A 23,954-nucleotide genomic window follows, 5' to 3' on the forward strand; every position below is an offset into this window, starting at 1 on the left:
TGACACTCAAGACAGTCTTCATCTCTACAAGTCACCTTTAAATCACAATACAATTCAACTCCTATCTATTACTATCGATTACTATCAATTACTATATATATAAATTACCCAAGTACAAAAACCCTAATTCTCTATTTCTTGCAACACTCTGTGGCCAATCTAGAAGTCTTATCAACATTCAAACTGCAAGTATCAATACCGGGTTTACCAGCCTTGACTTCGGATGTGGTCTTGGCAAACGATGGTTTAACATCCAAAACTGGATTCTCTGTATGAATGTTTCTTGGCCTCAATTGCAAATCGAAAATCTCTGTTGGCATAACGGGGAAATCTTCTGGTGCTGGGAAATGGGTGATACCAAAAGTGTGGAAAAACACAATGTCGGTGTTGTTGATATTTGCAGAACCATCACCAATCCATTTTCTCATACCTCTTGGTCCATCACCGCTCCATTGAGCCACATGATCTCCAGATGGATACAATAACCCATATCCATATTCGTCATCCTGGTAAGGAATGACCTGTGTATGGTTAGCCGCCCAAGGTGCTCTTTTTCTCACCAATGAACCTTCTTGTGCCAACAATGGGGAACAGAAAGTTGAAACCAATTTGTAAGTTGCCGGCTTGCCGGAATACTTGTTGATGGAGTTTGGATTGAACATATCCCATGTTCTAGCAGTGGCACCTTCAAAGTTGGTGATACCATCTTTGACAGTTTTGAAAGTTTGTTTGTCACAATAGAATGCATTTCCGTACATGTTTTCGTTGGAGCCAGTTGGGAACGGCGAAGGTCTAGCATCACTTGTTGCTGCTGAGTTGTTGTCTCCGTCGATTCTTGGGTGCATCCTCAATGAGAACAAATGTTGATGGTTGTGTGCATTGACATTAGGATAGACTTTAGTACCCCATGGTCCAATATCTTCGTCATCTCCACAAATAAAGGTGTTTAAAATACCAGTCAATCTAACTTCCAACTTAATGGTACCATCCTGTCTCAAGATCCAATAGATACAATATTCGTAGTTGGCAGCGGTGAAAACTTGTGAAACAATCAACTTCTTTCCTCTTGTTGTGACAGTTGTTTGGAAATCATCTCTAAAGTCAGAATGTTTGAAAAGCAAACCATCATCTTCTTCGTGAATACAGATGGCATTTCTAACGGTTGATGCATCACCATCCTTGTCGGTGAAATGAGCATCCAAGTACTGGATAACACCCTTACAATCACAACCTAATGCCAATGGGTTGGTACAGTTACCAGCACCATATTCTCCAATGTCCAAAGCATGTTTTCTTTGATGCGGAAAGTCGGGACAACCATAAGGAACCACCATCTCACAAAGGGAGATACGGTGAAACAATGGCCTCACATTTCCATGGTCATTGTAAGTCATGTCACTCAAAACAATACCTTCACGGTAGTTGAAACCAATATGGAAATTGAAGTTGGACCAGGACATAACGTGACCATCCATCTTGAAAGAAACACCCTCCGGTTGGGTGATGTTGATTGGAGTATTGTCATTTCTGTAACCGGATGGGTTCTCCTTTGTTCCAAATTTTTCAGCAATGTGTTTTGGATGGAAACTTGAGTGTTTTGCTTTTGACAATGGTCTTCTCTTTTGTGGGATATCAATGTAAATAACTTTCCCGGCATTCATATCAACTACTGGACAAAAATCGAATGGGTGCGAATAGTGGGAATCGTCCTCATCTGACCTGTAATACATCAAAGCCTGTTGCAACCTCTTAGACGAGCCCCATCTCTCATCATAACCGATAGTCCAAGCGTCACAATAAATCTTGTCCATAGAGTTTGGTGGTAATCCACTCAACTCACATTGTCTAATAACTTCTGGGTCATTACGAACAATTTCCTCGGTTTTCTGCAAATCCAGTGGAGTCAAGATTGGTTGAACTCCTTCAGTGTGTTTCATTTCAACAACCTCTTGGGCGCTAATGTCCACCACACCCTCATGAACACCGTCGTCACCATCAATCACAACAACAAAATAAGCAATTCTCGGTGGTTTAGGTCCATTTTTTTCCTTCCATTCGTAGTAAGCTCTCTTGATAGGTTCCCTCAAGGTAATTGTGTTGAAGTTTAAGGACTTGCCTGTGTATTTACTCTTGACGAGTGTTGATACTGACTTGATTTCTTGTGGGGTCAAAGGGTCCAATGGGTGAGCTGGTGCTGGTGGAGCACCTGCTGCTGAAGTTGAGTGTAGCGCCAATTGAGCCAATCTTTCCATCTTTGTTTGTAGTGATCTCTCTAGCAAAGTTTGTTGATAGCGAAATGAAAGAAGCTTGTTGTAATGATAGCGAGAGGGAGGTTGAAGGAACGAGATTTCAACTTCTATTTATATATTGCTGAAGCTCTGTTTGACGATATCTAGTAATCTATTAATTGTTTTACATTATGTTATGTAGAAATGAAAAAAAAGTGGGTAAAAAAAAAAAGATAAAGATTACGCACAAAAATTATGTTTGTAAAAGAAAAAGCCGACAAATAATAACTGACAGTTCTTATCAAAGTTGTAAATTCGTCTCTTCCTCATTAAATTGGACTTTGAGTATCACAATATACAGTAATGGCTAGTCATATCGAGCGTTCATCTCGCATGATAGGCTGAGATTGTCAAAGGAATGCTGCAGCTTCAATAGTCCCTTGTCAACGGCCCTACTATTGGTGCGAGATTGTACAGCGAGTGGAGATTCTAATTTGACCTTTTGTGTCAGAATCAATTTTTTTTATCGCTCTATGTTATACCAAATTAGGCAATTGTATCCAGGCGAGAAGTTGGTAGTTAGTGGCGTGGGTAACACCTACCCAATTTGTTAATTTGTGCGGCTTTTGATCGTCGGATAACAAAAAATTAGTTCTTTCCCCGGGAGCGGTCGCCAAATCGGGTAAAAAGAATCTTCCGTAGGCAGAATGTATTGCAACAACAGTGGTTTGCTCTTGATGAGTTCATTATCCTGTATTGACGAACCACCAAAAATGGAAAAAAAAAAAAGAATGGCCAGCTCGTGCATTAACTTTTTAGAACCAGATTGATGTAAAAGTGTGTGCAACTATTCTGCAGATTCTTGACTAAGATTTTATGCATCGGTTTCACTTGGGTGGAGATGAGGTGAAAAAGGTGCTTAACTGATCAAGTAGAGCAGAATAACTTTGGCATTCAATCACGAGTACAAGTTATCACATACGCATCTTAAAACTGTGCGTAAAATGCTAAGGACACACATTCAATTATTGCATAGAATGCAACACGAGTTGCTTGTGATGTTTGCGTGGTATGTTGCTGTATTGATACAAACACCAATTAAAGCCTCGCGCAACTCATGATGCCATTTGTACTCTGTTTATTGTATGGTTTGTGGTTTGAAATAAGCGGCCACGCTTAAATTAGTCACCCCACACTCACTCACTCACTCACTCACAACAACATGACAGATTCACGCGATTATTGTGTGTTTGTTGAAGCTTTGCTTTGGATTGCACATCCAATTGCTCTCTTTAGCTAAATCAACCCCCCGCAGAGATGAGATGACGCGCAGCGATTCCAAGCTCTTGCGTGACCTTGTGTAATACAACCGCGTGGTTTCATCTTGCAATACCTTGAGTGGGGATGGATGCCACCTGCCAACGCTCTGCTTTGTAGTATCGTACAGACTTGTATGCGATTTTGTTCTAGATTCGTGGCTAGACACAGGTCGTGTATTTTTGGCAAACATCACTTTCGCAACCAGTAGCAACACTCTGTAGATGACCGTACAAAGAAGAGAGAGCAGTCAGTAGTAACAGTGAATGGCTTAGCTTGTTTCCTTCTTAGTAGCACGACACTCATAAGGCTAAACTGTTTTTATATATCGAGTTCTTTAAACATTTTTTTTGCATTTTTTTGGTTTTAAATTTTATGTAAATTTTTTATTCGAATTTGGCAACCATTCACATCAACAATATAGAAGAGATATTACTTGCAGTGAGACAAATTTTTGAAAAAAATTGATTGGAAAAAACCAGCGGTGTCACTAGCTTCTCACATACGCCAATGTCATCTTTACATAGCTCGTTTCTCCGGCAAAAATCTATGTCAGTCAGAAGTGGACTCTGAAGATGCACCATGTGAAGCTTCACTGAAGGAATTAAATTTTGTGTGCGCACACACACGACCGAATCTTTGTATTACAGTTATCCAACTCTGATGTGACTGTCACATCCCAAGGTTCAAACGCCACCCTTTTTTTTTTATAAAAAGTGGGAAGATGAAAGGAGTAAGTGTACAACAAACAAGTGTTGTAGGGGGTTGTACGCATTCAAGGCGGACTTCAAATGAAACTCGATGCAATTGAAATTAGGAAAGCACAATTGAGAACTCAAAAAAAAACATCAATTTGCGAGATATTCTACATCCATGATGCTAGTTTCTATTACCTATCATTCTCTTCTTTCTGGTTTACAATCAAACCATGGTCTCACTTGTTTAATTGCCTGACCCGGCACTCCAAATAGCATTTGACAACCTCAATCAACATCAAGCCATAAACCTTGCCTCACTCCATTCAACATTATACGCTCTTGCCAAGGCCAAGTTGTATTATTATATTTACGTCTACGACTTACAACATGAAGACAATGAGAATGGGAACGAGAAATAAGGCGGTTGTGCACACGAAGGTGTCGCATGCACAATCCCAGATTTGGGATTTTTGAAGAACTTGAACACCTTCAGCACAAAGAAAACCACTATTCTCTCCTTGAAGACATTAGCAACACACTTGAAAAAAAAATGGATTCCAACCAACCCATTGGATATTTGGTATTTGCAGAGTTTCCAACTAAATGTCTCATGAAAATGGTTTTAGATCATTTCAAAAGTATCAAGTATCACATAGCCTTAAGTCCGCAACAAGAGTTTGAGCGTTCTTTTCCAGGTCAAACACTTACTCATATTGGCCACAGACGTTATCAAAAATACGCTGAGTCTAATGGAGATTATTTTTATGTCACAACTTTTGGTTGCTGGCAAAGTATGCTTGAACTATCTTTTTCGAGTCGCCAAAGATTGCACGTTCTATGCTATGCAGACAAGAAAAAGAGAAGATTACGTGGTTTCTCGAGACACTGCATTTCTTCGAGAGCTTTATATAACAATAACTCATTGTGAAGGTGACTCTTTTGTAACTGGAGAGCTCGTTGATGATTATCCAAACTTGGTTCTGTTTGGCATGATGCACTCTGATAGAGATTCTTCTCAAATGATTTGTAAAATGATTCCTCACTCAACGCATCGGACATTGCGCTATTTGACAATTTCAACTGGTGCTGCAGTGACTGATGTTGCAATAGCAAAGAGGGTTTGTGAGCTTGTGTTGCAGTTTCCAAAAGCAAGCACTAATTGGTGGAGCTCTTGTTACGGTATAAAGAGTGAACGATAGCCTTCTTGAGCAACAGCACAAGTTTAGCCCCGCGATGCCATCAGGCTGTATCGCGGTGCACGGAGCTCAAAGACCTATGCACAACACTAGAGCAAACTGGCTCCTGTACAAAGTAGTACAAGAGGGAAATAAAGTCACTGTCAAACTTGAAAGGCATTACTCGGTCGATAAGGTTCTGCAGTTGGTTTCATTGTTCAGTAATAGGATTTGTCCGCATCAATACATAGAAGAAGTACTAGGGAGTGAAGTAGAGTAAATATTTACAGTGCAAGAAGCAGCTTTGCAAAGATAGATGGCAAGCCCTCTACCAGATACATTCTGCATAAATGATTCCACAGGGTGTAATGTATGCAAGTGTACCTTGATTTTGTCTCAGACATATTATGGATGAATTGGTTGCAAAGTGTCGTAAATTCTATTCCTTTTTTTTTTTTTATTTGTCGCAAACTTTCAACCTATGACAACTGTCAAGTACCGAATTCCGTTGCTAAAATTAATTTTGTGCTCTAAACTATAAGTGAAGCACCACGGTACATTCTACAAGGTTATTGCTCCTATAATTAGCAAAGTTATTCCTCAATTAACTATGTGCTCTATGTACGGAAAGAATGTGAATGAGAAAAACATCAATACTGCGTAGGATGTCAAAGCAACCAAATCCAATCCAATATGTACAACCAAGATCCAATGCGCAACAATAATTAGTACCGCATTGTAGCTATGGATCAAATTGGCTAATATTAGTCTAAAGTCAGTGACACTTCTTGCTGAAGCGGTAAGGTTTGTAATAACTTCGGAGCCAACAGTAACACAGTACACTATTGTCAACCATATAAAAGTGCCAACTTCACCAATGTAATCATAGGAAGATAGTATCATCACAACAAACAAGGCCAACCCACTCGCTCTTCGCAAACTGGTTCTTGACAATAAATTTTGTGGCAATTCCTTCTCGTTGTAAGCATCTTCACCTTGGCAACATTCCTGATCACTAAGCTCATCAAGTTGAATTTTGGATGATTTATTGCTGCTGAACGTGTGGTTGTATGGAGTCATCACACTGGTTAAAAAAATTGACACACAGTAGATTGCGCTGAGTACAAAGCAGTCAAAATGCAGCGATGACACAAGCTTCAACTGAGTTATTGTTGTGACAAAAGTACCCCATAGAAGCAAGATTATCAAGTATAGGTTTTTGCACTTTATGTGATATAGTAGAAAGCATAGGGACGTTATAGTGCTGACGGAGAAGTAAGGCTGGGCGCTTAGCGTGGCTATTGAGTCTTGTATTTGAGATGGAATAGCCATTTCTTTTGCTTATCAAATGGATAAAGTGTGGTGGTTGCAGCTTTAGCTAGGAATGAATAAGTGACGTATATGAAGAAATGAAATTGGGTATTCTGGATAAAGGGTTTTCAAGATGTAGTAGTACAATTGATAGAGGCCCAGTGTGTGTTCAAGTGTGGGCGTGGGTGAAAGTGAGGTACGAGATGGAATTAAATTGTGTGTCTTGCGCGTTAAAATTTAAAGTGTGGTAATTAATTGGTATGCGTTTGAGACAGATGGGTAAGCAAAAAGGAAAAACGACTACTGATTGCATTCACTGGTGCTTGTCATATGAGGCGTTGTTGAATGAGGAAGAAAGATGTGAGTCGAAGAGAAACCGATGAACCACTATATATATATATGAATTAGTAATGCAAAGACTGTATTCGCATGATGCGTATCATATTCCACACGTTTAACATTTTCGTTGCTGTTGTTTTCCGAAACTATGTGTAATTTCAACTTTGTATCACTCTACTTACAATAGAAACAAAGTTCAGCACAAAACGAGAATATGACCTTATTCAGAATATTAAATGCTTTTCCAATTTAGCATTTCGACAACTGTTTGTTATTAATTGTTAGTAATTTGTTAGCCCTTTCGGTCTAAAAAGCTTTGCGCATACACTTTTTTATTGTCGGAAACAGAAGAGAAAAACCGGCGCAAAGAAGTAAAATAAACATCGTCATGGTCTTGCACACTCTACATGTAACTCATTTCTAAGCTGTCATTTAGATTGTAAATACTTCGCACAACAAAGCGTACCAGCCAGGAAAGCAAGAGAGCACGCGTTTGGCGCAACAAATCAATCTCTCTTTGATTCGTCTAAAGAAACTTCATTCTCTTCCAAGTTGCACCTTCAACTCCAAACACCGGCAGGGTAAGAGCCGTGTGCGCTTCGTTCTTCCAAGCTTCTATTCGCTGGACCTCTTGTTTTGCGGCACTGATGGAAAGGAAAAGCAAAGCAAAGCAAAGCAAAATTAAACTTCCTTTTTGTATTTTTAATTTTTTTCTTCTCTCATTTGCGATCCCTGGATATCCGAGAAATCTATGACGCATTTTCTTCTTCAAGAGATATTCTCAAATTATTCATATACTTATACAGAAAGTACACAATTTGCAACTGGAGCAAACTGAATGTGACAGCCCCCACACACCTCCATTGATACACTGTATCTTTTTCCCGGTTTGCGCGCAGGAAGCTAGCTCACGAGGAAAGACTACAAAGTGTTATGCTTATAAGTTCTAGACTTTTTCTTCTTCTTTTTTTTTTTTTTTTTTTCATTTTTCACCGAGTCACTGTTCTCGGTAATAAAATGCGGGAAGACACAAAACCAAAACTCTTCAAACCTTTTTTTTTTCTTTTTTTTTTGCTTGTTTGTAATTAAACACAAAAATGGGATTCACTGTAGAGTAACACCAACTTGGAACTGTAACGTAAGTTCGAGATACCTTTTCAGTCGTTGCAGTTGGTACTGGCCCATCCCCGGGTATTGTCCGTTCAGATTGGACAATGGGTCGTATTGTGGGACTGTCAAAAGCCCAGGTTGAACTTTGTGTATTTCTTCAAATCCGTTAATGTCATTGATCGTCATATGACGTGAGGAAGCTATTGGCCTACAACAACTACTTGCATGGGTCTCATAACCATCTGCATCAGACACATGTAACCAGTACAATAAAGCGTAGAGGTCTGCAAGACTATTATTAGAAACAGATGTTTGCAAAAGAAGCGACACAAGTGAAGAGTGAAAAAAAAATTTTTTTATATTGCCGATAATCCCTCATCATACAAAACGAACGGATTTAAAAGATCTTGGCAACTCCGTTTGATCGTTAGTCCTTTAGGGGGAAATGTCCCTTGATCGAAATGATTATATCACGTGTCACATAGAGCAAGTATTACCGACGTGGCTCTACTTTCTAACCCTCTCCCCCTCCTCCCCCCACCCGGTTAATCTCTCGCAACGTCTAGGCCGTTACTGCTGGTTTAATCTAATAAAGCGTTACCCACTTGTACCCACTCATCATCCGTGCTGCCTTCACCACCACTTATCCTATTCTACACTCTTTAATTAACATAAACCTCTTTACTTTACTAAATAACTAAATAAAAAGTTGATAAATACACAAGCCTATAATCTAGCTTACAATTTATCGTAGTATTCAGTGTAGTCTGGAACTTCTGGTTTCAAACCTTGTCTTTCTCTCTTGGCCTTGACAATAGCACCTGGTTTAGATGTTGGGTCCTTGACATCACCACTCAAGATTGACCAATGGTCAAAGATCAATTGTGGGAAAGCTTGACCACCAGTAGCTTGTCTCAATTCACCAGTGAAACCGAAGGATTCATTGACTGGCAAGTAGGCCTTGACAGTGAACAATGGGGTACCTGGTCTTTGTTCTTCAGAGATAACTTGACCTCTCTTCTTGTTCAAGACTGAGTAGATACCACCAATGGCGTTTTCTGGACATTGGATTTCAACCAAAAAGATTGGTTCTTGGATAGCTGGTTCAGCCAACAACATGGAAGCATAAGTAACTCTTCTCATGGTTGGGATGATTTGACCACCACCTCTGTGGATAGCATCAGCATGCAAAGTAACATCCAAAATGTTAACCCTGACTGATCTACAGTTTTCACCAAAGATTGGACCTTCCTTGGTAGCCCATTGGAAAGCAGCAACAACTGAATCCTTGATTTCGTTCAAGTATTGAACAGCCTTAGTTTGATCAACAACCAAGTTAGGACCGTTACCATCTGGACCGAAACACCAAATCTTTCTGGCATCAGTGACATCCCATCCGTGCTTGTCAGCCAAGATTCTAGCTCTGGCCTTGAAATCGTCTCTTGGGTTAATGACACCGTTTTCAATGTCCAAAGAAACTTCTTCGTCAATTGGTTGAGCCTTAACATAGATTCTGTTATGCTTGTTTGGTGATTTAGACAAAGCAACCATTGATGATTCACCTTCAACGGTTTCTCTGTATGAAACAACTGGTGGGGAAACCTTGATTGGAACACCAGCGTGGTCATTTTCCAAATCGGACAAACAAATTTCCAAGTGCAATTCACCAGTGGCGGCAACAATGTGTTCACCAGATTCGTTCATGGAGGTCAAGACACATGGATCTGACTTGGACAATCTCTTCAAACCTTCAACCAATTTTGGCAAATCGTTAGCATTCTTAACTTCAACGGCAACTTGCACAACTGGTGAGACAGAGAATTTCATAACCTTCAAGTTGTGGGCAGATTCACTGGTGGTGATGGTACCTGATTTCAACAAGAATTGATCAATACCAACCAAACCAACAATGTTACCAGCTGGACAGTCGTCAATTTGTTCAACATTTCTTCCCATCATCAAAACGGTTCTTTGAATAGCTTTGATGAACAAATCTTCCTTCTTACCAACTTGATAGTTTGGACCTTGAATTCTAACCTTTTGTCCAGACTTGACGGTACCAGCGAAAACTCTACCGAAAGCATAGAATCTACCTTTATCGGAAGTTGGAACCATCTTGGAGACATACAACATCAAATCAGCCTTAGGGTCACAGTTTCTGATGGCATTACAGATGGCGTCATCTGATGGACCTTCGTACAAAGTTTCAGCTCTGTAGTTTTGAGCGGTAACTGGAGATGGCAAGTGCAAGACAATCATTTCCAACAAAGCATCAGCAGCTGGCAAGAATTTTCTCATAACAACCTTCAACAAAGCCTTACCTTCCAATTCTTTTTCATCTGACTTCAAGCTGATTTCCAATTTTTCCAACAAAGTTGGAATTTCGTCCTTCTTGAAGTTCATAATGGCACTAAACAATCTAAAGATTGGGTCCAAAACAAACATGTTGAAAGCTCTTTCCAATGGCTTTCCATCGGCATCCTTGTCTTTGTTGGTCCACTTCTTGGTCTTTGGGTTAAAGTATGAGTCTCCCCACAATCTTTCCATCATCTTGGATCTGTCAACACCAAACTTCTTGGAGTATTTGGTAGCAAATTGTCTGACAGTGAAAGCCCAACCGTGCAAACCGGAACCGAAAGCAACAGTACCCTTTTCTGGGAAAACTTGAGCATCACCCAAAACTGGGTCAACGTAGGTGGAGATGATAACGTTAACGGATTCAACAGTTCTGGAGAAAGATTGGTACAAATCTTCCTTGGTGACTTGCAATTCCAACAAAGCTCTATCAACCTTGTTAATGATAACAACTGGCTTGATTCTTTCACCCAAAGCTTGTCTCAAGACAGTTTCAGTTTGGACACAGACACCTTCAACGGTATCAACAACAACCAAAGCACCATCAGTGACTCTCAAAGCAGCAGTGACTTCTGACGAGAAATCAACGTGACCTGGGGAATCAATCAAGTTGATCAAGAATGAGTTACCTTGAGTCTTTTGCTTGATGTCCTTAACATCTTCATCGGTCATAGCAGCATACAATGAGATGGCGGTGGATTTAATGGTGATACCTCTTTCTTGCTCATCCTTTCTGGTATCCATGAATCTGGCTTCACCAGCCTTACCAGCAGAAATAATACCGGCCTTTTGGACCAAAGAATCGGTCAAAGTAGATTTACCGTGATCGACGTGAGCAATGACGGACATGTTACGCACATTGGTAACCTTGTCCATCAAGTCACGGATTTGTTCAATAGTGAAAGCAACTATAAGAAACAGCAGTTAGTAATCATTTGCCTTAGGGGAGAATTGGATTGTCAGATAGTCGATTCCGACCATTGTATGGGAATACTCCTGTGAACTAAAAAAAAAAGAAAATAAAAAAAATTTTTAAAAAATTTTTCATCCATGACCAGCCACATGGCTACGATAAGCAACCGTGAAGTAGCAAATGCCAGTCAAGCTGCAATCGACTTTCAAAGTATGGCCTCCTTATCCCATTCTATTTTGTTTTCTCTGAAAAAGACATACCCATCTTGTAGTTTGTTTTATGGTGTTAAATCCAATGAGATGTGAAGAAAGAGAAGGGGAAGAGGGGGGCGTGGAAAAAAGGTTTTCATTTGAAGAAAAATTTTTTTTTTTTTTTTCTCTCTGTCTGTTGCAGGTTTCTCTCTCTCTCTCTCTCTCTCTCTCACTCACTCACTAAAGAGAAAGAAGGAGGACATCACAGAGAAAGAAAAGGTAGTGCATCAATGGTTAAAAAGACTACCACTTTATTATTAATTGTGCAAGAGTACACTACTCTTCTCTTCAATTTGATTTGATTTGAGGGGAGGAGAAGAAGTGTCTTGAAAAAGGTTCACACGACACGACACTTCTTCTCATTTTCAAAGCAGAGTCAATTTACTACATCTGAGTAAATTTGAAATTTAAATTAAGACTCTAGGCACATACTTTACCCCCTACTTATTCACAGAAAAATGCCATTGAATATAACTGTTTTAATATCTGGATCAGGTACAAACTTACAGGCATTGATAGATGCTCAAAATGAGGGCGAGTTACCAAACGGTAAAATCACCCAAGTCATATCTTCTTCAAGCACCGCTTATGGATTAACAAGAGCCGAAAAGAATAAGATCCCAACCAAAGTACATGCTTTGAAAGATTACTACAAAGGTATCGCCAAAGAACAAACAGATGAAAGAAAGGCGAAAAGAGAGCAATTCAATGTCGATTTAGCCAACCTCTTAATATATGGATCTGTTGATAAATCTGAAGATGAAGAATACACCAAACCTGATTTAATCGTGTGTGCTGGATGGATGTTGATTTTAGCCCCATCAGTATTGAAACCATTGGAAGAAGCAGGAATCACAATCATAAATTTGCACCCGGCATTACCTGGAGCTTTTGATGGTACGCATGCTATTGATCGTTGTTGGAAAGCGGGCCAGGATGGAGAAATTACCGAGGGAGGGGTAATGATCCACAAGGTTATTGCCGAGGTCGATCGTGGTGAGCCTATATTGGTGAAGAAGCTAGAGTTGAAAAAGGATGAGACGTTGGAACAGTATGAGGAAAGGGTTCACAAGATTGAACATGTAGCTATCGTGGAAGGTACAAACAAAATATTGGAAGAGTTGATACTAACAAAGAAGCTAGATAAACTTATTCTATAGTGTTTACAAGTGTGTGTGTGTGTATGTGTGTGTGCGTGTTTATGTGTGTGTTTGTGTACATTGCAAAATATATTGTACCTATACGTGTTCTAAGATTAAGTCATTCACAATTTTGTGCAAAAAGGGTAGTTCACTTACAATCTCTTGATAACCTCTTCAGTGAAGCGTTGAGTAGATGCAGTACCCTTCAAGTCACCAGTTCTGTTTTCTGGACCAGAAGCAATAGTCTTCAAGACAGCAGTTTCAATCTTGTCAGCATCGCTGTTCAAAGACATATGTCTCAACATCATACACGAAGACAACAACAAAGCGGTTGGGTTAGCCAAACCTTTACCAGCAATATCTGGAGCGGAACCGTGGACAGCTTCAAAGATAGAAACAGTGTTACCCATATTACCGGATGGAGTCAAACCCAAACCACCAATCAAACCAGAGGACAAATCAGACATGATATCACCATACAAGTTAGGCATAACCATAACAACATCCTTGTACAAACCTGGGTCTTGAGTTAATCTCAACGAAGTGTTGTCCAACAATTCAAAACCCAATTTGACATCTGGATATTCTTGAGCAACTTCCTTAGCGGTGTTGACAAACAAACCATCAGACAACTTCATAATAGATGCCTTGTGCACAACAACAACATGTGGCTTGTTGATCGACTTGGCGTATTCAAAAGCATATCTGATGACTTTCTCAGATGCAGGCTTAGTGATCAACTTGATTGATTGAACAACGCCTGGAACAATGGTGTGTTCGATACCAGAGTATTCACCCTCGGTGTTTTCTCTAATCAATACGGTATCAACGTTTTTGTAAGGGGTTTCGTAACCAACAATTGATTTACATGGTCTGACATTGGCAAACAAGTTGAAAGTTCTTCTCAAAGTCAAGTTCATGGAAGTGTGACCCTTACCAACTGGGGTGGCCAATGGACCTTTCAAAGCAACCAAGTTTCTATTTACTGAGTCAACGGCATCTTGTGGCAAAGTAGTCTTTCCATCGATTAACAATGGAGTGACGTCAACTGGCTCCCATTCGATTGGGACGTTGGCAGCAGCGTAGATGTCCTTAACTGCTTGTGAAATTTCTGGTCCAATACCATCACCTTCAATCAATGTAACAGTGTAGTTACCGTTTTCTTTTCTTTTACCGGTGAATTGACCAGCAATGAATGATCTGGTTAATGATGGACCAGTCGTGGATCTGAGTGGAATAGATTTAGCAATTTGTCTCAACATTTGCAACGGATTGTGAGTGCTGTGAGTATAGGATGGGTAAGATACAGTTAATCTCTTCTTCAAAGAAATGAAATTCAATGAGATATTTTTTTTTTTATTTTTTTTCCTTCTCTCACACTGTTTCTCTCATTCTCTTAATTTTTATTTGTTTTTCTTTTTTTGTTCCGACAATGTTCATTATAACTTAAGAACATTCAATTTGCATCAGACAAGAGTTAAAACTACCAAGTTACTTTGTCAGCCTCTGCTAATTAGGACAGATCTATGGTGAGTAGGTAGTGTGCAAGCCGCTCAGTCTGGCCCTTGGAGATTGGGTTCGTTCCTCTGTCCTTTCTAAGTGAAGAAGAACACACTTTGTCTGCTCTGTTTCGGAGTTATAAAACATATACTCTTGTCCAATGAAAATGGTTAATTTTTGTTTCTTTTCTTTTTGTAACCCATTTCTACCTTTGTCATTTCTTCGGACTCGATTTTTTTTTTTTTTTTCACTCGTTATTTAGTAGAAACTCCGAAGGCTACAGACCGGATGGATAAAATTGTACAACGGCAAAAAGCATGCTTCAATCTATTGCGTAAGCTGTTGTAGAGTCTCTTGAATTGATGTGTCCACATTAAGTAAGCTGTGCCAAACTTACAGCAAGTCTAATTTGGATAGCTAGTCTCTACTTTTAAGTGCTCAACCTCATTTTAGATGTCTCTCTGTGCGCAAAAATAGTGGATCTTGAACGGAAACAGAATGGATGGAGCGAAACTGCGTGCGGGAAGCTGCGGAAAGCTAGCGCATTCACTAAGTTGTGAGCTGCCTAGTTAACGCATGCCGTGGGACGCACACCACGCGAAGAACGCGTTTCACAAGCCGAACAAAATAAACGAGAAAATTTCCAAAAGTTTCCCCTAGCTCTCAATCAAGATCTATAAATGCTCAACATCATCAATTGGAGGAACATCTACCTACTAACTGTCCCACTTCGAATAGTACTCACGTTATCAAACTCGTACATACACCCTGACGAACACTTCCAGTCATTAGAAGTCCTCGCAAACAAGATACTCGGCTATGAAACGAATATACCATGGGAATTTACCGACTCTTCACCCGCTAGAAGCTATGGTCCGTTGCACATCGCATACGCCCCAATATTATACACTGTTCGAGAATTAAACTTGGACTTGTCACCGTTGCAAATATGGTACATACTTCGATTACAAAATTGTCTCGTTAGTTGGTTGGTTACGGATTTCTGTTTGTACTGGATGCTACCCATCAAACACGAACGAATCAAGGCAGTATTTTTCACCCTGACTTCGTTTGTTACTTTAGTGTTTCAAAACCATTTGTTTTCGAATAGTGTTGAGACGATTTTGTTGGTATCGGCGATATACATTATTGATGACTTGAGATACATTCAAGAAAATCCAGATTTGCATTCTGTCAAAAAAACTTCTTCGTTGTTTGTGTTGGGAGTCTTAGTGTCAATTGGAGTCTTCAATCGAATTACATTTCCTGCCTTTTTGATCCTACCTGGTTGGTATGTGGTCAAGTACCTTACCTGTCATATACCCTCAATCGTGCCATTAGCATTGGGCTTTCTTGTACCGTCCCTTGCATTTGTGTTATTTGACACTTGGATGTATGATTCCAAAGAGTACGTGATAACTCCCATGAACAACTTGCTTTACAATTCAAATGTGGAAAACTTGAAATCACACGGTTTGCATCCCTTGTACACACATTTCGTTGTCAATTTGCCGCAGATTCTTGGTCCCGGTTTGTTATTCTTGATCTCGAAAAGATACTGGAAAACTACTCCATTTTTATCAGCAGCGAGTGGGCTCTTGTTTCTTTCATTAATCCCACATCAAGAACTCCGATTTCTTATTCCAATTTTGCCCCTTTGTTGTTGTTGTTTTGATTTGACCCAGAAATGGGTCTCGCCTTACTTGATTTACGTATGGTATGTGTTCAATTTGCTCATGTCCATATTGATGGGAGTGTTCCATCAAGGTGGAGTAGTGCCTGTTTTGAACTATGTGCGAGAGAACAACCTCAAAGGCACACACATTTGGTGGCATACTTACTCTCCACCATCTTGGATATTGGGAAGCCAATCGGCACAGACTATAGCTCTTGATGAACTAGATGCAGGTAACAAAGACTTCACTTTAGTTGATGCGATGGGCATAGACATAAAACAGGTGGAAGCATCAATGCAACGAAAACAAGAACCTGTATATTTGATAACTCCAATTGCTTCGTTTCAAAAATTTGATGCTACTAAATTCAGACCCATTTACAACTACACGTATCACATTGATTTGGATCATTTGGACTTGAACAACTTTCATTTAGGTTTGGGAGTCTATCAGTTGATAATATAAATCAACTTAATAAAAGTATTCCACAAGGTGTATGTATTGTACATAGATTTATTTATAGAAATCAAATTTGTCATGCTCAGTTCCCGTCTTCACTTGTGAACTATATGCCTCCTCCAAATCACTTTGTAAGATCATATATCTATTCTTTCTAACAGCTCTTAAACCAGCTTCCTGCATAATGGCGGCGATTACAGCACCTGATAAAGGATCGTTTCTCATTATAAGCGAGTCCAAATCAACCTCTGGAGCCAAAGACATTTTTGATGCAATGGTGGTGAAGATTAATCTCCTTTCCCTCCTGTCCTTCAAGTTTGGAAATTCAATCTTTCTATCCAATCTACCTGGTCTCAACAACGCAGGGTCCAAAGTGTCAGCTCTATTAGTTGCCATAATAACTTTCACATTTGACGTTTGATCAAACCCATCCATTTGGTTCAACAACTCCAATAAGATTCTCTGCACCTCACGATCAGCACCAGTTTGGGCATCAAATCTTTTCGTGGCAATAGCATCAATTTCATCAATGAAAATAATTGCCGGTGAGTTTTCTCTGGCCAATCTAAACACATCCCTAACCATTCTTGGACCTTCACCAAGATACTTTTGCACAAACTCAGAACCATTGATTCTAATGAATGAGGCTTTCGTGGCATTAGCAACAGCTTTAACCAACATGGTCTTACCGGTTCCTGGTGGTCCATACAACAATACACCTCGTGGTGGATCTATACCAATTTGGCTGTACAAATGTGATTGTTCCAATGGCAACTCCACCGACTCGACAATTTCTTGTTTTTGCATATCTAGACCACCAATATCGGCATATGTGACATCAGGCTTTTCATTATCTCCAACAATGGAAATTGAGGAGTCCGCTTCAGGAGGTAAAATATCAACCAATGCGTTGGAGTGACGGTGTAATGCAACCGACGATGATGGCTTCAACAATTCACGGTCCAAGGTGGATAAAATACGCACGACATAGTTCGACCCAGTTGTTGACGAAACAATACCGGTATTTTCATCAATCGGTTCCAAGAATTGGCCAATCACCAAAGGTACCGATTTAATTCTCTTTACTTCTTCTTGTGCCCGAATCAATTCTCGTTTCAAATGGCGCTGCTCATCTTTGATATACTCCTCTTGTATCTTTATCAAGTTTAACTCTTTCAACAATGCCTTGTGGCGTAAGAATATGTCACTGCTTGCGTCTACACTCGTCATTTGCGGCGGCGGTGGTGGTGGTGGGGTGATGGTGATCGTAGTGGTGATAACGGTGTTGTTTGAAAGTGTGTTGAACCGAATTAATGCAAAACGTAGTGGCAAATATAGAATTGTGTTGAAGAAAATTCTAGTGCGACTATGATAATGAGAGACACTGTTTATTTTATTTTATTTTTTTTTATTTTTTCTTTTTTTTGACACTTTGTCGTGTCAGCGTCGTATTGATTGGTTTGGGCTTACAAGTATACTCCAATAGTGTTTCCATTGGACATAAAGAATGGAAGTACTCATACTTTCCCTAGTGATACTTTTTATTGACGAGGTCTACTTAATCATCTATTTACAAACAAAGTGACAATTGATCCTATACAACACCCAACAACACCAACTACCATCGTGTATACTCCAAACTCAAATTTGTCTAGCAGTAATGATTTCGTTTGAGGTGACGTTATGGCCCAATAGTTGCGTACACAAGCATCTCTCAAGCTCAACCACTTTGTCTTGAGAAGTTGCCAGTAATAACTTTTCAGTGAATCGAACCCAATTGGCTCACGCAATTTCGATTGTTCGTCGATTTGCTTTGTAACATCACCATCTTCTTGCTCCAACTGTTCTATTATTGGCTCCAATATTTCTTCATTTTGTTGGCTAATCCCAACCAACACATTTTTAACCTTATCCTCAAAACCTCTCACCAATTTATCTCTTTTCCACGGCTCAACAAGGAACGTGGCAACAATAAACAACAAAACATTTAGTCCCATCAATACCCAAGTGCCCCAAGTAGACGACCTTCGGATCTTGTCAGACCAAATTTGCTCTTCATGGTATCTGGTCAATATCAGTTGCGTCAACTTGAGCTGGATACCATCAACTTTCAGTTCAGCCTCCTCCAATTTCTTTTCGCAGTTTTGTTCTTCGTTTTCATTTTGGTGATCGTTGCGATACAACTCAGTGAATCTCTCCAAATCCTGCAGCGACCAATTATGTTTTCTTGTCAAGAGTTCGTTGACTTCCCGCTGCGAGTGGGATCGTCTCTGGATAGCTTCACCATACTCATGTTTGCGTTTCTTGACCTCCTCTTTGGCTTTCTTTAAATCCTCTTCTTGTTCCTCAATGGATTTTTTCAATCGCTCAATCGCAGAGTAACCGGTGACATCATTTAATGCTCTGGTAACCGTGAGTATCGTATCATGTGCTGAGTTCAAATAGGTTGATATTTTCTTTGTAAGCGGACTTTGTCTCTTTGCTTTTTGAGATGGTAAATCTCCGATTTCTGCTTGAATGGTTTCATTTATTTCCTTCGCCAAATTTGGTATGTCGGATTCGTCAACGGCATCCTCGGTGCTAGCAATGATTTTGTTCTCAACTCGAAGGTTTTCCTCTCTGTTGGTCTCTTCACTTTTTACGGTCTTTTCATGCACTTCTTCATCAACTCCTCGAAGCTTGCCAGAGTCCGTGGTACTGAAATCTGCATCGTGCCTCTTGTTGACTTTGACAAGCTCTGCATTTCGTTCTTCTTGCTTACTCTTTTCATTTTCTTCGTCTTGTTTTTCCTTCAATTTCCGTGACGCCTCCCTATCCTTTTCCAATTTCTTTCGTTCCTCTTCAATCTTCTTTCGTTTCGATTCCTGACCGAGATTGGTTCCTTCAATTATTTCACGCAATTTCTCATCATTGATGGATGACAAGTAGTCCGGCTTCTTAGACCGTAGGCGAATGGATGTGATAACGAAAGGACGTCGCAAAAGAACCCTCGTTGCCGTTACACGGTGAAACATTGAACACAGTATAAACAATCTACAAAAAGCCGATCCGCTGGAATTTTTGCGAGATATAAAATTAAGAAATCCGCGACTGTTCCAAGAGGTATAACGAACTACACTGCATTTTTAAGAGAAAATCACTTTACACTAATTGCTACCTATTGAAAGTTTGTGTCGACCAATTCTCTGACCAATTTCCAGTTCTCAGCCTCGGCATAATCCAAGACAATGATTCCCACACCCTTGTGGAAAGTTTCTTGAATATTACCCTTGAGCATGGCCTCCGAAACAGGTTGTGGCCAACATTCGGTGTCAAAAAAGTTTGAACCAGAAGTGAAATTGACAAACAATTTATCATCGTGACTGTTTGTATAGTCCTGAGCTTTCTTAGCCAAGTCTTTAACGTATTGAATCTTTTTTGGCAAGTCGTCGGCAGATTTGACTTCACAGAAATCTTGCACTACAAAAGACCCACGGTCATCATCAGTGGTGTTATACGACCACGAAGATGCCCCAAAACCGAATTGGTTTCTCAAATTCTCATCCTGAACACCGAATCTTCTAAACAATAAAGCTTTACCACGAGCGTCACCAACTCTAGGAATATCTGTGTTCAAATGCCATCTATCCTTGTTGGGATTGATGTAGTCGTTCCAAATCAATTTACCAAACTCGTCTGCTTGGTTATTCCAGTCATCGGAACCTTCTTGCTTAAGGGACACAATAACCGTTTCGCTTCTGTTATGCTCAAGAAACTTGTAAACCTCATCCAAAACATCAGTCAACTTCAAAGGAAATGGAATCTTGACGGGGAATTTGCCATGAATAACTTGCAAATCGTTCTTGTTGTCGCCAACAAACAACCTACCGACTCTAATGTCAAGAAATCTAACCCCATGTTCCAATTGCTCAGTTACACTAGCACCCTGGCATTGCACCGAGGGCAAAGCCGTGTGACAAGCAGCCGAGTTGTGCGTACCTGGAATTGACAATTTTGAGACTCTTGTGTCGTCGTTGATTTCTCCAATCCAATTCTTGTAGTTAACCATTTTAAAGTCGAGTTTGCAGTGTGAAGTGAGAAGACTGCGATTGAACGACAATTGAGATCGGATAGTCTTTCCCTAATATATATTTAGGGACAGGTGGAGAAAATTTTCCGTTGAACTTGCTTCAAGGTGAAATTCCGTATACAATAAAAGTAGCTTTGTGTAACTTTTGATGTCATAGTTTGGTTCGCGTCTACTCCGCCGCGCCGAGTAGAGTGAGAGGACCCAACCCTTGTTGAGCGGTACTTAACAGAGCTGTAGCCTAGTCATATTCTTCCCTGTTAGGAAACTTTGACAAAACACTTCAATCAACATGGTGTCTGAAATCCATTCATTTTATCCTATATCTTTTTTCTACACACTTATTCTTCCTTCTCTTTCTTCTTATAATAATCCTCTTCCTCTTTTATCACCGAGTCTTCGCTGTGGTTTGGTACAACATAAACATCCTTGTTCTTCACCTCAACCTTTGCAATCTCTCCCTCTTGGATCTGTCCCTTCAACATAAGCATAGCAAGCGGATTCAACAACTTCTTTTGAATAACTCTATTCAAAGGTCTTGCACCATATACTGGACTGTATCCTTGTTCAATCAATGCGTCTTTAGCTTCCTGGGTCAATTCCAAAACAATACGTTTGTCCAATAAACGGTCATCAATCTCACGCAATCTGATATCCAAAATATCTTTCAACGACTTCTTTGACAATCTGTTGAATACCAAGGTGTCGTCCAAACGATTCAAGAATTCAGGTGGATAGTATTGCTTCAAATTGTCCAATACCTGTTGTTTGACTTCTTTATTGATATGTCCATCATCGTGCGTGTTTTTGTCATTCAACAAAATATCTTGACCAATGTTTGAGGTCATTATGATGATTGTGTTTTTGAAACTGACCTTTGTACCATGGGAATCTGTCAAAGAACCTTCATCCAACACTTGCAACAACACTTTTGCAATATCTGGATGTGCTTTTTCAAATTCATCAAACAAGACTATGCTGTATGGTTTTCTTCGAACTGCTTCCGTCAATTCACCACCTTCTTCATAACCAACATAGCCGGGTGGAGCAGAAAGCAACCTCAGGATTGAATGCTTTTCTTGGAACTCTGACATATCAAATCTGACAATGGCATTTTCATCATTGAATAAAAACTCTGCCAATGCTTTCGTTAAAGCAGTCTTACCACAACCAGTTGGACCAAGGAACATGAATGAAGCAATCGGTCTGTTTTCATTCGTCAACCCTGCTCTTTGCAACCTAACTGCATCTGAAACAGCGTGAATAGCTTCGTCTTGACCCACAACTTCTTGTTTCAAAATAACCTCCATATCCAAAAGCTTGTCTTTGTCACCTTTTAACAAATTGCTGACTGGAATACCCGTCATTTTGGAAATGACTCCAGCAATATCATCTGACGTTACCGAATCATGCAAAAGAGTACTAGATCTCGAAGCTTGTTCTGACTGAGTCAACTTGAGTAACTTTGATTGCAATTCAGGAATGACAGCGTACTGTATCTTCGAAGCAGTGGCATAGTCTCCGTCTCTTTGGCTCAGATCTAACTCGTGACGAGCTTCCTCCAACTTTGCTTTAGCTTCCTTCACGTCATCAATGACTTTTTTCTCAGACTCCCATTGTTTCGTCAACTCATCAAGGTCCTTCTTCTTCACCTCCAAATCCTCTTCTAGCTTGACTCTTCTATCTTTAGAGAGCTGATCTTCCTCCTTTCTCAAGGATTCCAACTCAATTTCAATAGTCATGATCTGTCGATCCAATTTGGCTATAGCGTCTGGTCTTGACTCGTGCTGCAACCTCAACGTAGAACTTGCCTCATCCACCAAGTCTATTGCTTTATCGGGCAAAAACCTGTCAGTTATGTACCTGTTGGAATAAGTGGCAGCTGTCACCAATGCCGAGTCCAAGATTCTAACACCGTGATGAACTTCGTATTTTTCCTTCAAGCCCCTAAGGATGGATATCGTGTCTTCAACGGTAGGTTCACTAACCTGAACCGGTGAGAATCTTCTAGCCAAAGCAGCATCTTTTTCCACATACTTTCTGTACTCGTCAAGAGTAGTAGCACCACACATTGATAATTGGCCCCTAGCTAGAGCAGGCTTGATCATATTGCTAGCATCAATGGATCCTTCAGCTTTACCCAATCCCATCAACAAATGAAATTCGTCGATGAATAGAATAACTTGGCCATGTTTGTCCTCAACTTCTTTCAAAATTGATTTCAACTTGCTTTCAAAGTCACCTCTGAATTTAGCGCCACTTATTATCCCGGCCAAATCCAAAGTAATGATATGTTTGTCCTTCATTGATTCTGGGACTTCGCCTTTGATGATTCGTTGAGCTAATCCCTCCATTATTGCCGTTTTACCAACACCTGCCTTACCAACCAATATTGGATTATTCTTGGTCCTTCGTGATAGAATCTGTATCGTACGGCGAATTTCTTCATCACGTCCAAGGACAGGGTCCAATTTACCGTCTTTTGCTAGTTGAGTAAGATCGGTACCATACTTTTCCAATGCCGGTCTATTGTCCTGGTCATCCGGGTTTTGCTGCATCTGCAATGATCTAGGAGCGGATGAATGGAAACCTCTGATTTGCGAAGTGTGACCTACATTGTGATGGATCGATACGAAAGGCGGTGCCAGCACCTGCTGTGCATGCGGAGTGAATGGACGCTTGTATTGTGGTTGTGACAAACATTTCGTAGTAACGGGTAAATACGTCTTGCTCAAGCGGATGCTTGGAATCGTTCTCAGTATTCTATTTCTGGCTAATCTTGATGTCAACATTTTCCATATAAACGACTGGATAGTAGTAAGTGTATAGTTCTTAAGAAAAACTTGGAATTCCTGAGTTGACAAATGCTATTGAACATATATATAGCAATTGTAAATTTTATGCAGTGGATACCGGAGATGAATGATAAGTTTAGGGGTGGCACAAAAGAAAAAATACTGGCGGAACATATTTTTCTTCTGTTTTTTGTTAGTCTGTATTTTTGATGGAATTTCATAGAACACAAAGAAATTTCTGGAACATACGCAAAGATGTATACAGAATAGCATTAAGAATCACGGTTCTTATTTGGAGGACCACCTTCTGTTGAGGCGGAGACGAGGTTGACCCATACTGGATGACCCTCGATGAGTCCTAGATGTGGGGATTTAATTGCATTACTACAAGTTACTAGGGATGGAGTACAACGTAAGCAAGTCACGTGTACAATTTAGCGTAATTAGTCATGACTAGTACAAGTACATCATTCATAGGTTGCTGTGAATGAAGTATTAAATGGTTATAATTCAGTTTTGTAGAGAGTGCAATCTCCACCTCACCGACAACAATTCTTTTAATTTTTGGTACCATTCTGATGCAAAAACAAGAGTTCACATTGTACTAGCTACAAGTGAT

General features: G+C 40.0%; 8 protein-coding genes and 1 pseudogene across 9 annotated transcripts; 3 read left to right on the top strand and 6 right to left on the bottom strand. All coding sequences in view use genetic code 12, as the record gives it.

Annotated features, from left to right (window-relative positions):
- Nucleotides 1-131: 131 nt before the first annotated feature.
- Nucleotides 132-2,252, bottom strand: AMO1 (Amo1p; the record flags this gene model as incomplete). The annotated part of the gene is made up of 1 exon (XM_051752754.1): nucleotides 132-2,252. The coding sequence occupies one exon, from the start codon at nucleotides 2,250-2,252 to the stop codon at nucleotides 132-134; it is 2,121 nt and encodes a 706-aa protein (XP_051608352.1).
- A 2,541-nt stretch (nucleotides 2,253-4,793) lies between these two features.
- On the top strand, nucleotides 4,794-5,442 carry KGF57_003344 (uncharacterized protein; the record flags this gene model as incomplete). The annotated part of the gene is made up of 2 exons (XM_051752755.1): nucleotides 4,794-5,034; nucleotides 5,174-5,442. 2 exons carry the CDS (start codon nucleotides 4,794-4,796, stop codon nucleotides 5,440-5,442), a joined length of 510 nt encoding a protein of 169 aa, XP_051608353.1.
- Nucleotides 5,443-6,018: 576 nt separating this feature from the next.
- KGF57_003345 (uncharacterized protein) lies at nucleotides 6,019-6,498 on the bottom strand (the record flags this gene model as incomplete). The annotated part of the gene is made up of 1 exon (XM_051752756.1): nucleotides 6,019-6,498. The coding sequence occupies one exon, from the start codon at nucleotides 6,496-6,498 to the stop codon at nucleotides 6,019-6,021; it is 480 nt and encodes a 159-aa protein (XP_051608354.1).
- A 1,674-nt stretch (nucleotides 6,499-8,172) lies between these two features.
- Nucleotides 8,173-11,710, bottom strand: EFT2 (elongation factor 2; the record flags this gene model as incomplete). The annotated part of the gene is made up of 3 exons (XM_051752757.1): nucleotides 8,173-8,470; nucleotides 8,921-11,441; nucleotides 11,707-11,710. 3 exons carry the CDS (start codon nucleotides 11,708-11,710, stop codon nucleotides 8,173-8,175), a joined length of 2,823 nt encoding a protein of 940 aa, XP_051608355.1.
- Nucleotides 11,711-12,155: 445 nt separating this feature from the next.
- Nucleotides 12,156-12,857, top strand: ADE8 (phosphoribosylglycinamide formyltransferase; the record flags this gene model as incomplete). The annotated part of the gene is made up of 1 exon (XM_051752758.1): nucleotides 12,156-12,857. One exon carries the CDS (start codon nucleotides 12,156-12,158, stop codon nucleotides 12,855-12,857), a length of 702 nt encoding a protein of 233 aa, XP_051608356.1.
- Nucleotides 12,858-12,991: 134 nt separating this feature from the next.
- Nucleotides 12,992-14,101, bottom strand: IDH2 (isocitrate dehydrogenase (NAD(+)); the record flags this gene model as incomplete). The annotated part of the gene is made up of 1 exon (XM_051752760.1): nucleotides 12,992-14,101. The coding sequence occupies one exon, from the start codon at nucleotides 14,099-14,101 to the stop codon at nucleotides 12,992-12,994; it is 1,110 nt and encodes a 369-aa protein (XP_051608357.1).
- A 526-nt stretch (nucleotides 14,102-14,627) lies between these two features.
- SMP3 (glycosylphosphatidylinositol-alpha 1,2 mannosyltransferase) lies at nucleotides 14,628-16,480 on the top strand (the record flags this gene model as incomplete). The annotated part of the gene is made up of 2 exons (XM_051752761.1): nucleotides 14,628-14,673; nucleotides 15,078-16,480. 2 exons carry the CDS (start codon nucleotides 14,628-14,630, stop codon nucleotides 16,478-16,480), a joined length of 1,449 nt encoding a protein of 482 aa, XP_051608358.1.
- A 48-nt stretch (nucleotides 16,481-16,528) lies between these two features.
- KGF57_003350 lies at nucleotides 16,529-20,522 on the bottom strand (annotated as a pseudogene). The gene is made up of 3 exons: nucleotides 19,653-20,522; nucleotides 18,200-19,410; nucleotides 16,529-17,831 (listed from the first exon to the last, which is right to left on the bottom strand). Coding segments are annotated over exons 1-3 (3,384 nt in total).
- Nucleotides 20,523-20,881: 359 nt separating this feature from the next.
- On the bottom strand, nucleotides 20,882-23,332 carry HSP78 (chaperone ATPase; the record flags this gene model as incomplete). Its single annotated transcript, XM_051752762.1, has 1 exon — nucleotides 20,882-23,332. One exon carries the CDS (start codon nucleotides 23,330-23,332, stop codon nucleotides 20,882-20,884), a length of 2,451 nt encoding a protein of 816 aa, XP_051608359.1.
- Nucleotides 23,333-23,954: the final 622 nt, after the last annotated feature.

Source organism: Candida theae, assembly GCF_024610275.1.
Source record: "Candida theae strain CBS 12239 chromosome Unknown scaffold1, whole genome shotgun sequence".
NCBI lineage: Eukaryota > Fungi > Ascomycota > Pichiomycetes > Serinales > Debaryomycetaceae > Lodderomyces > Lodderomyces theae.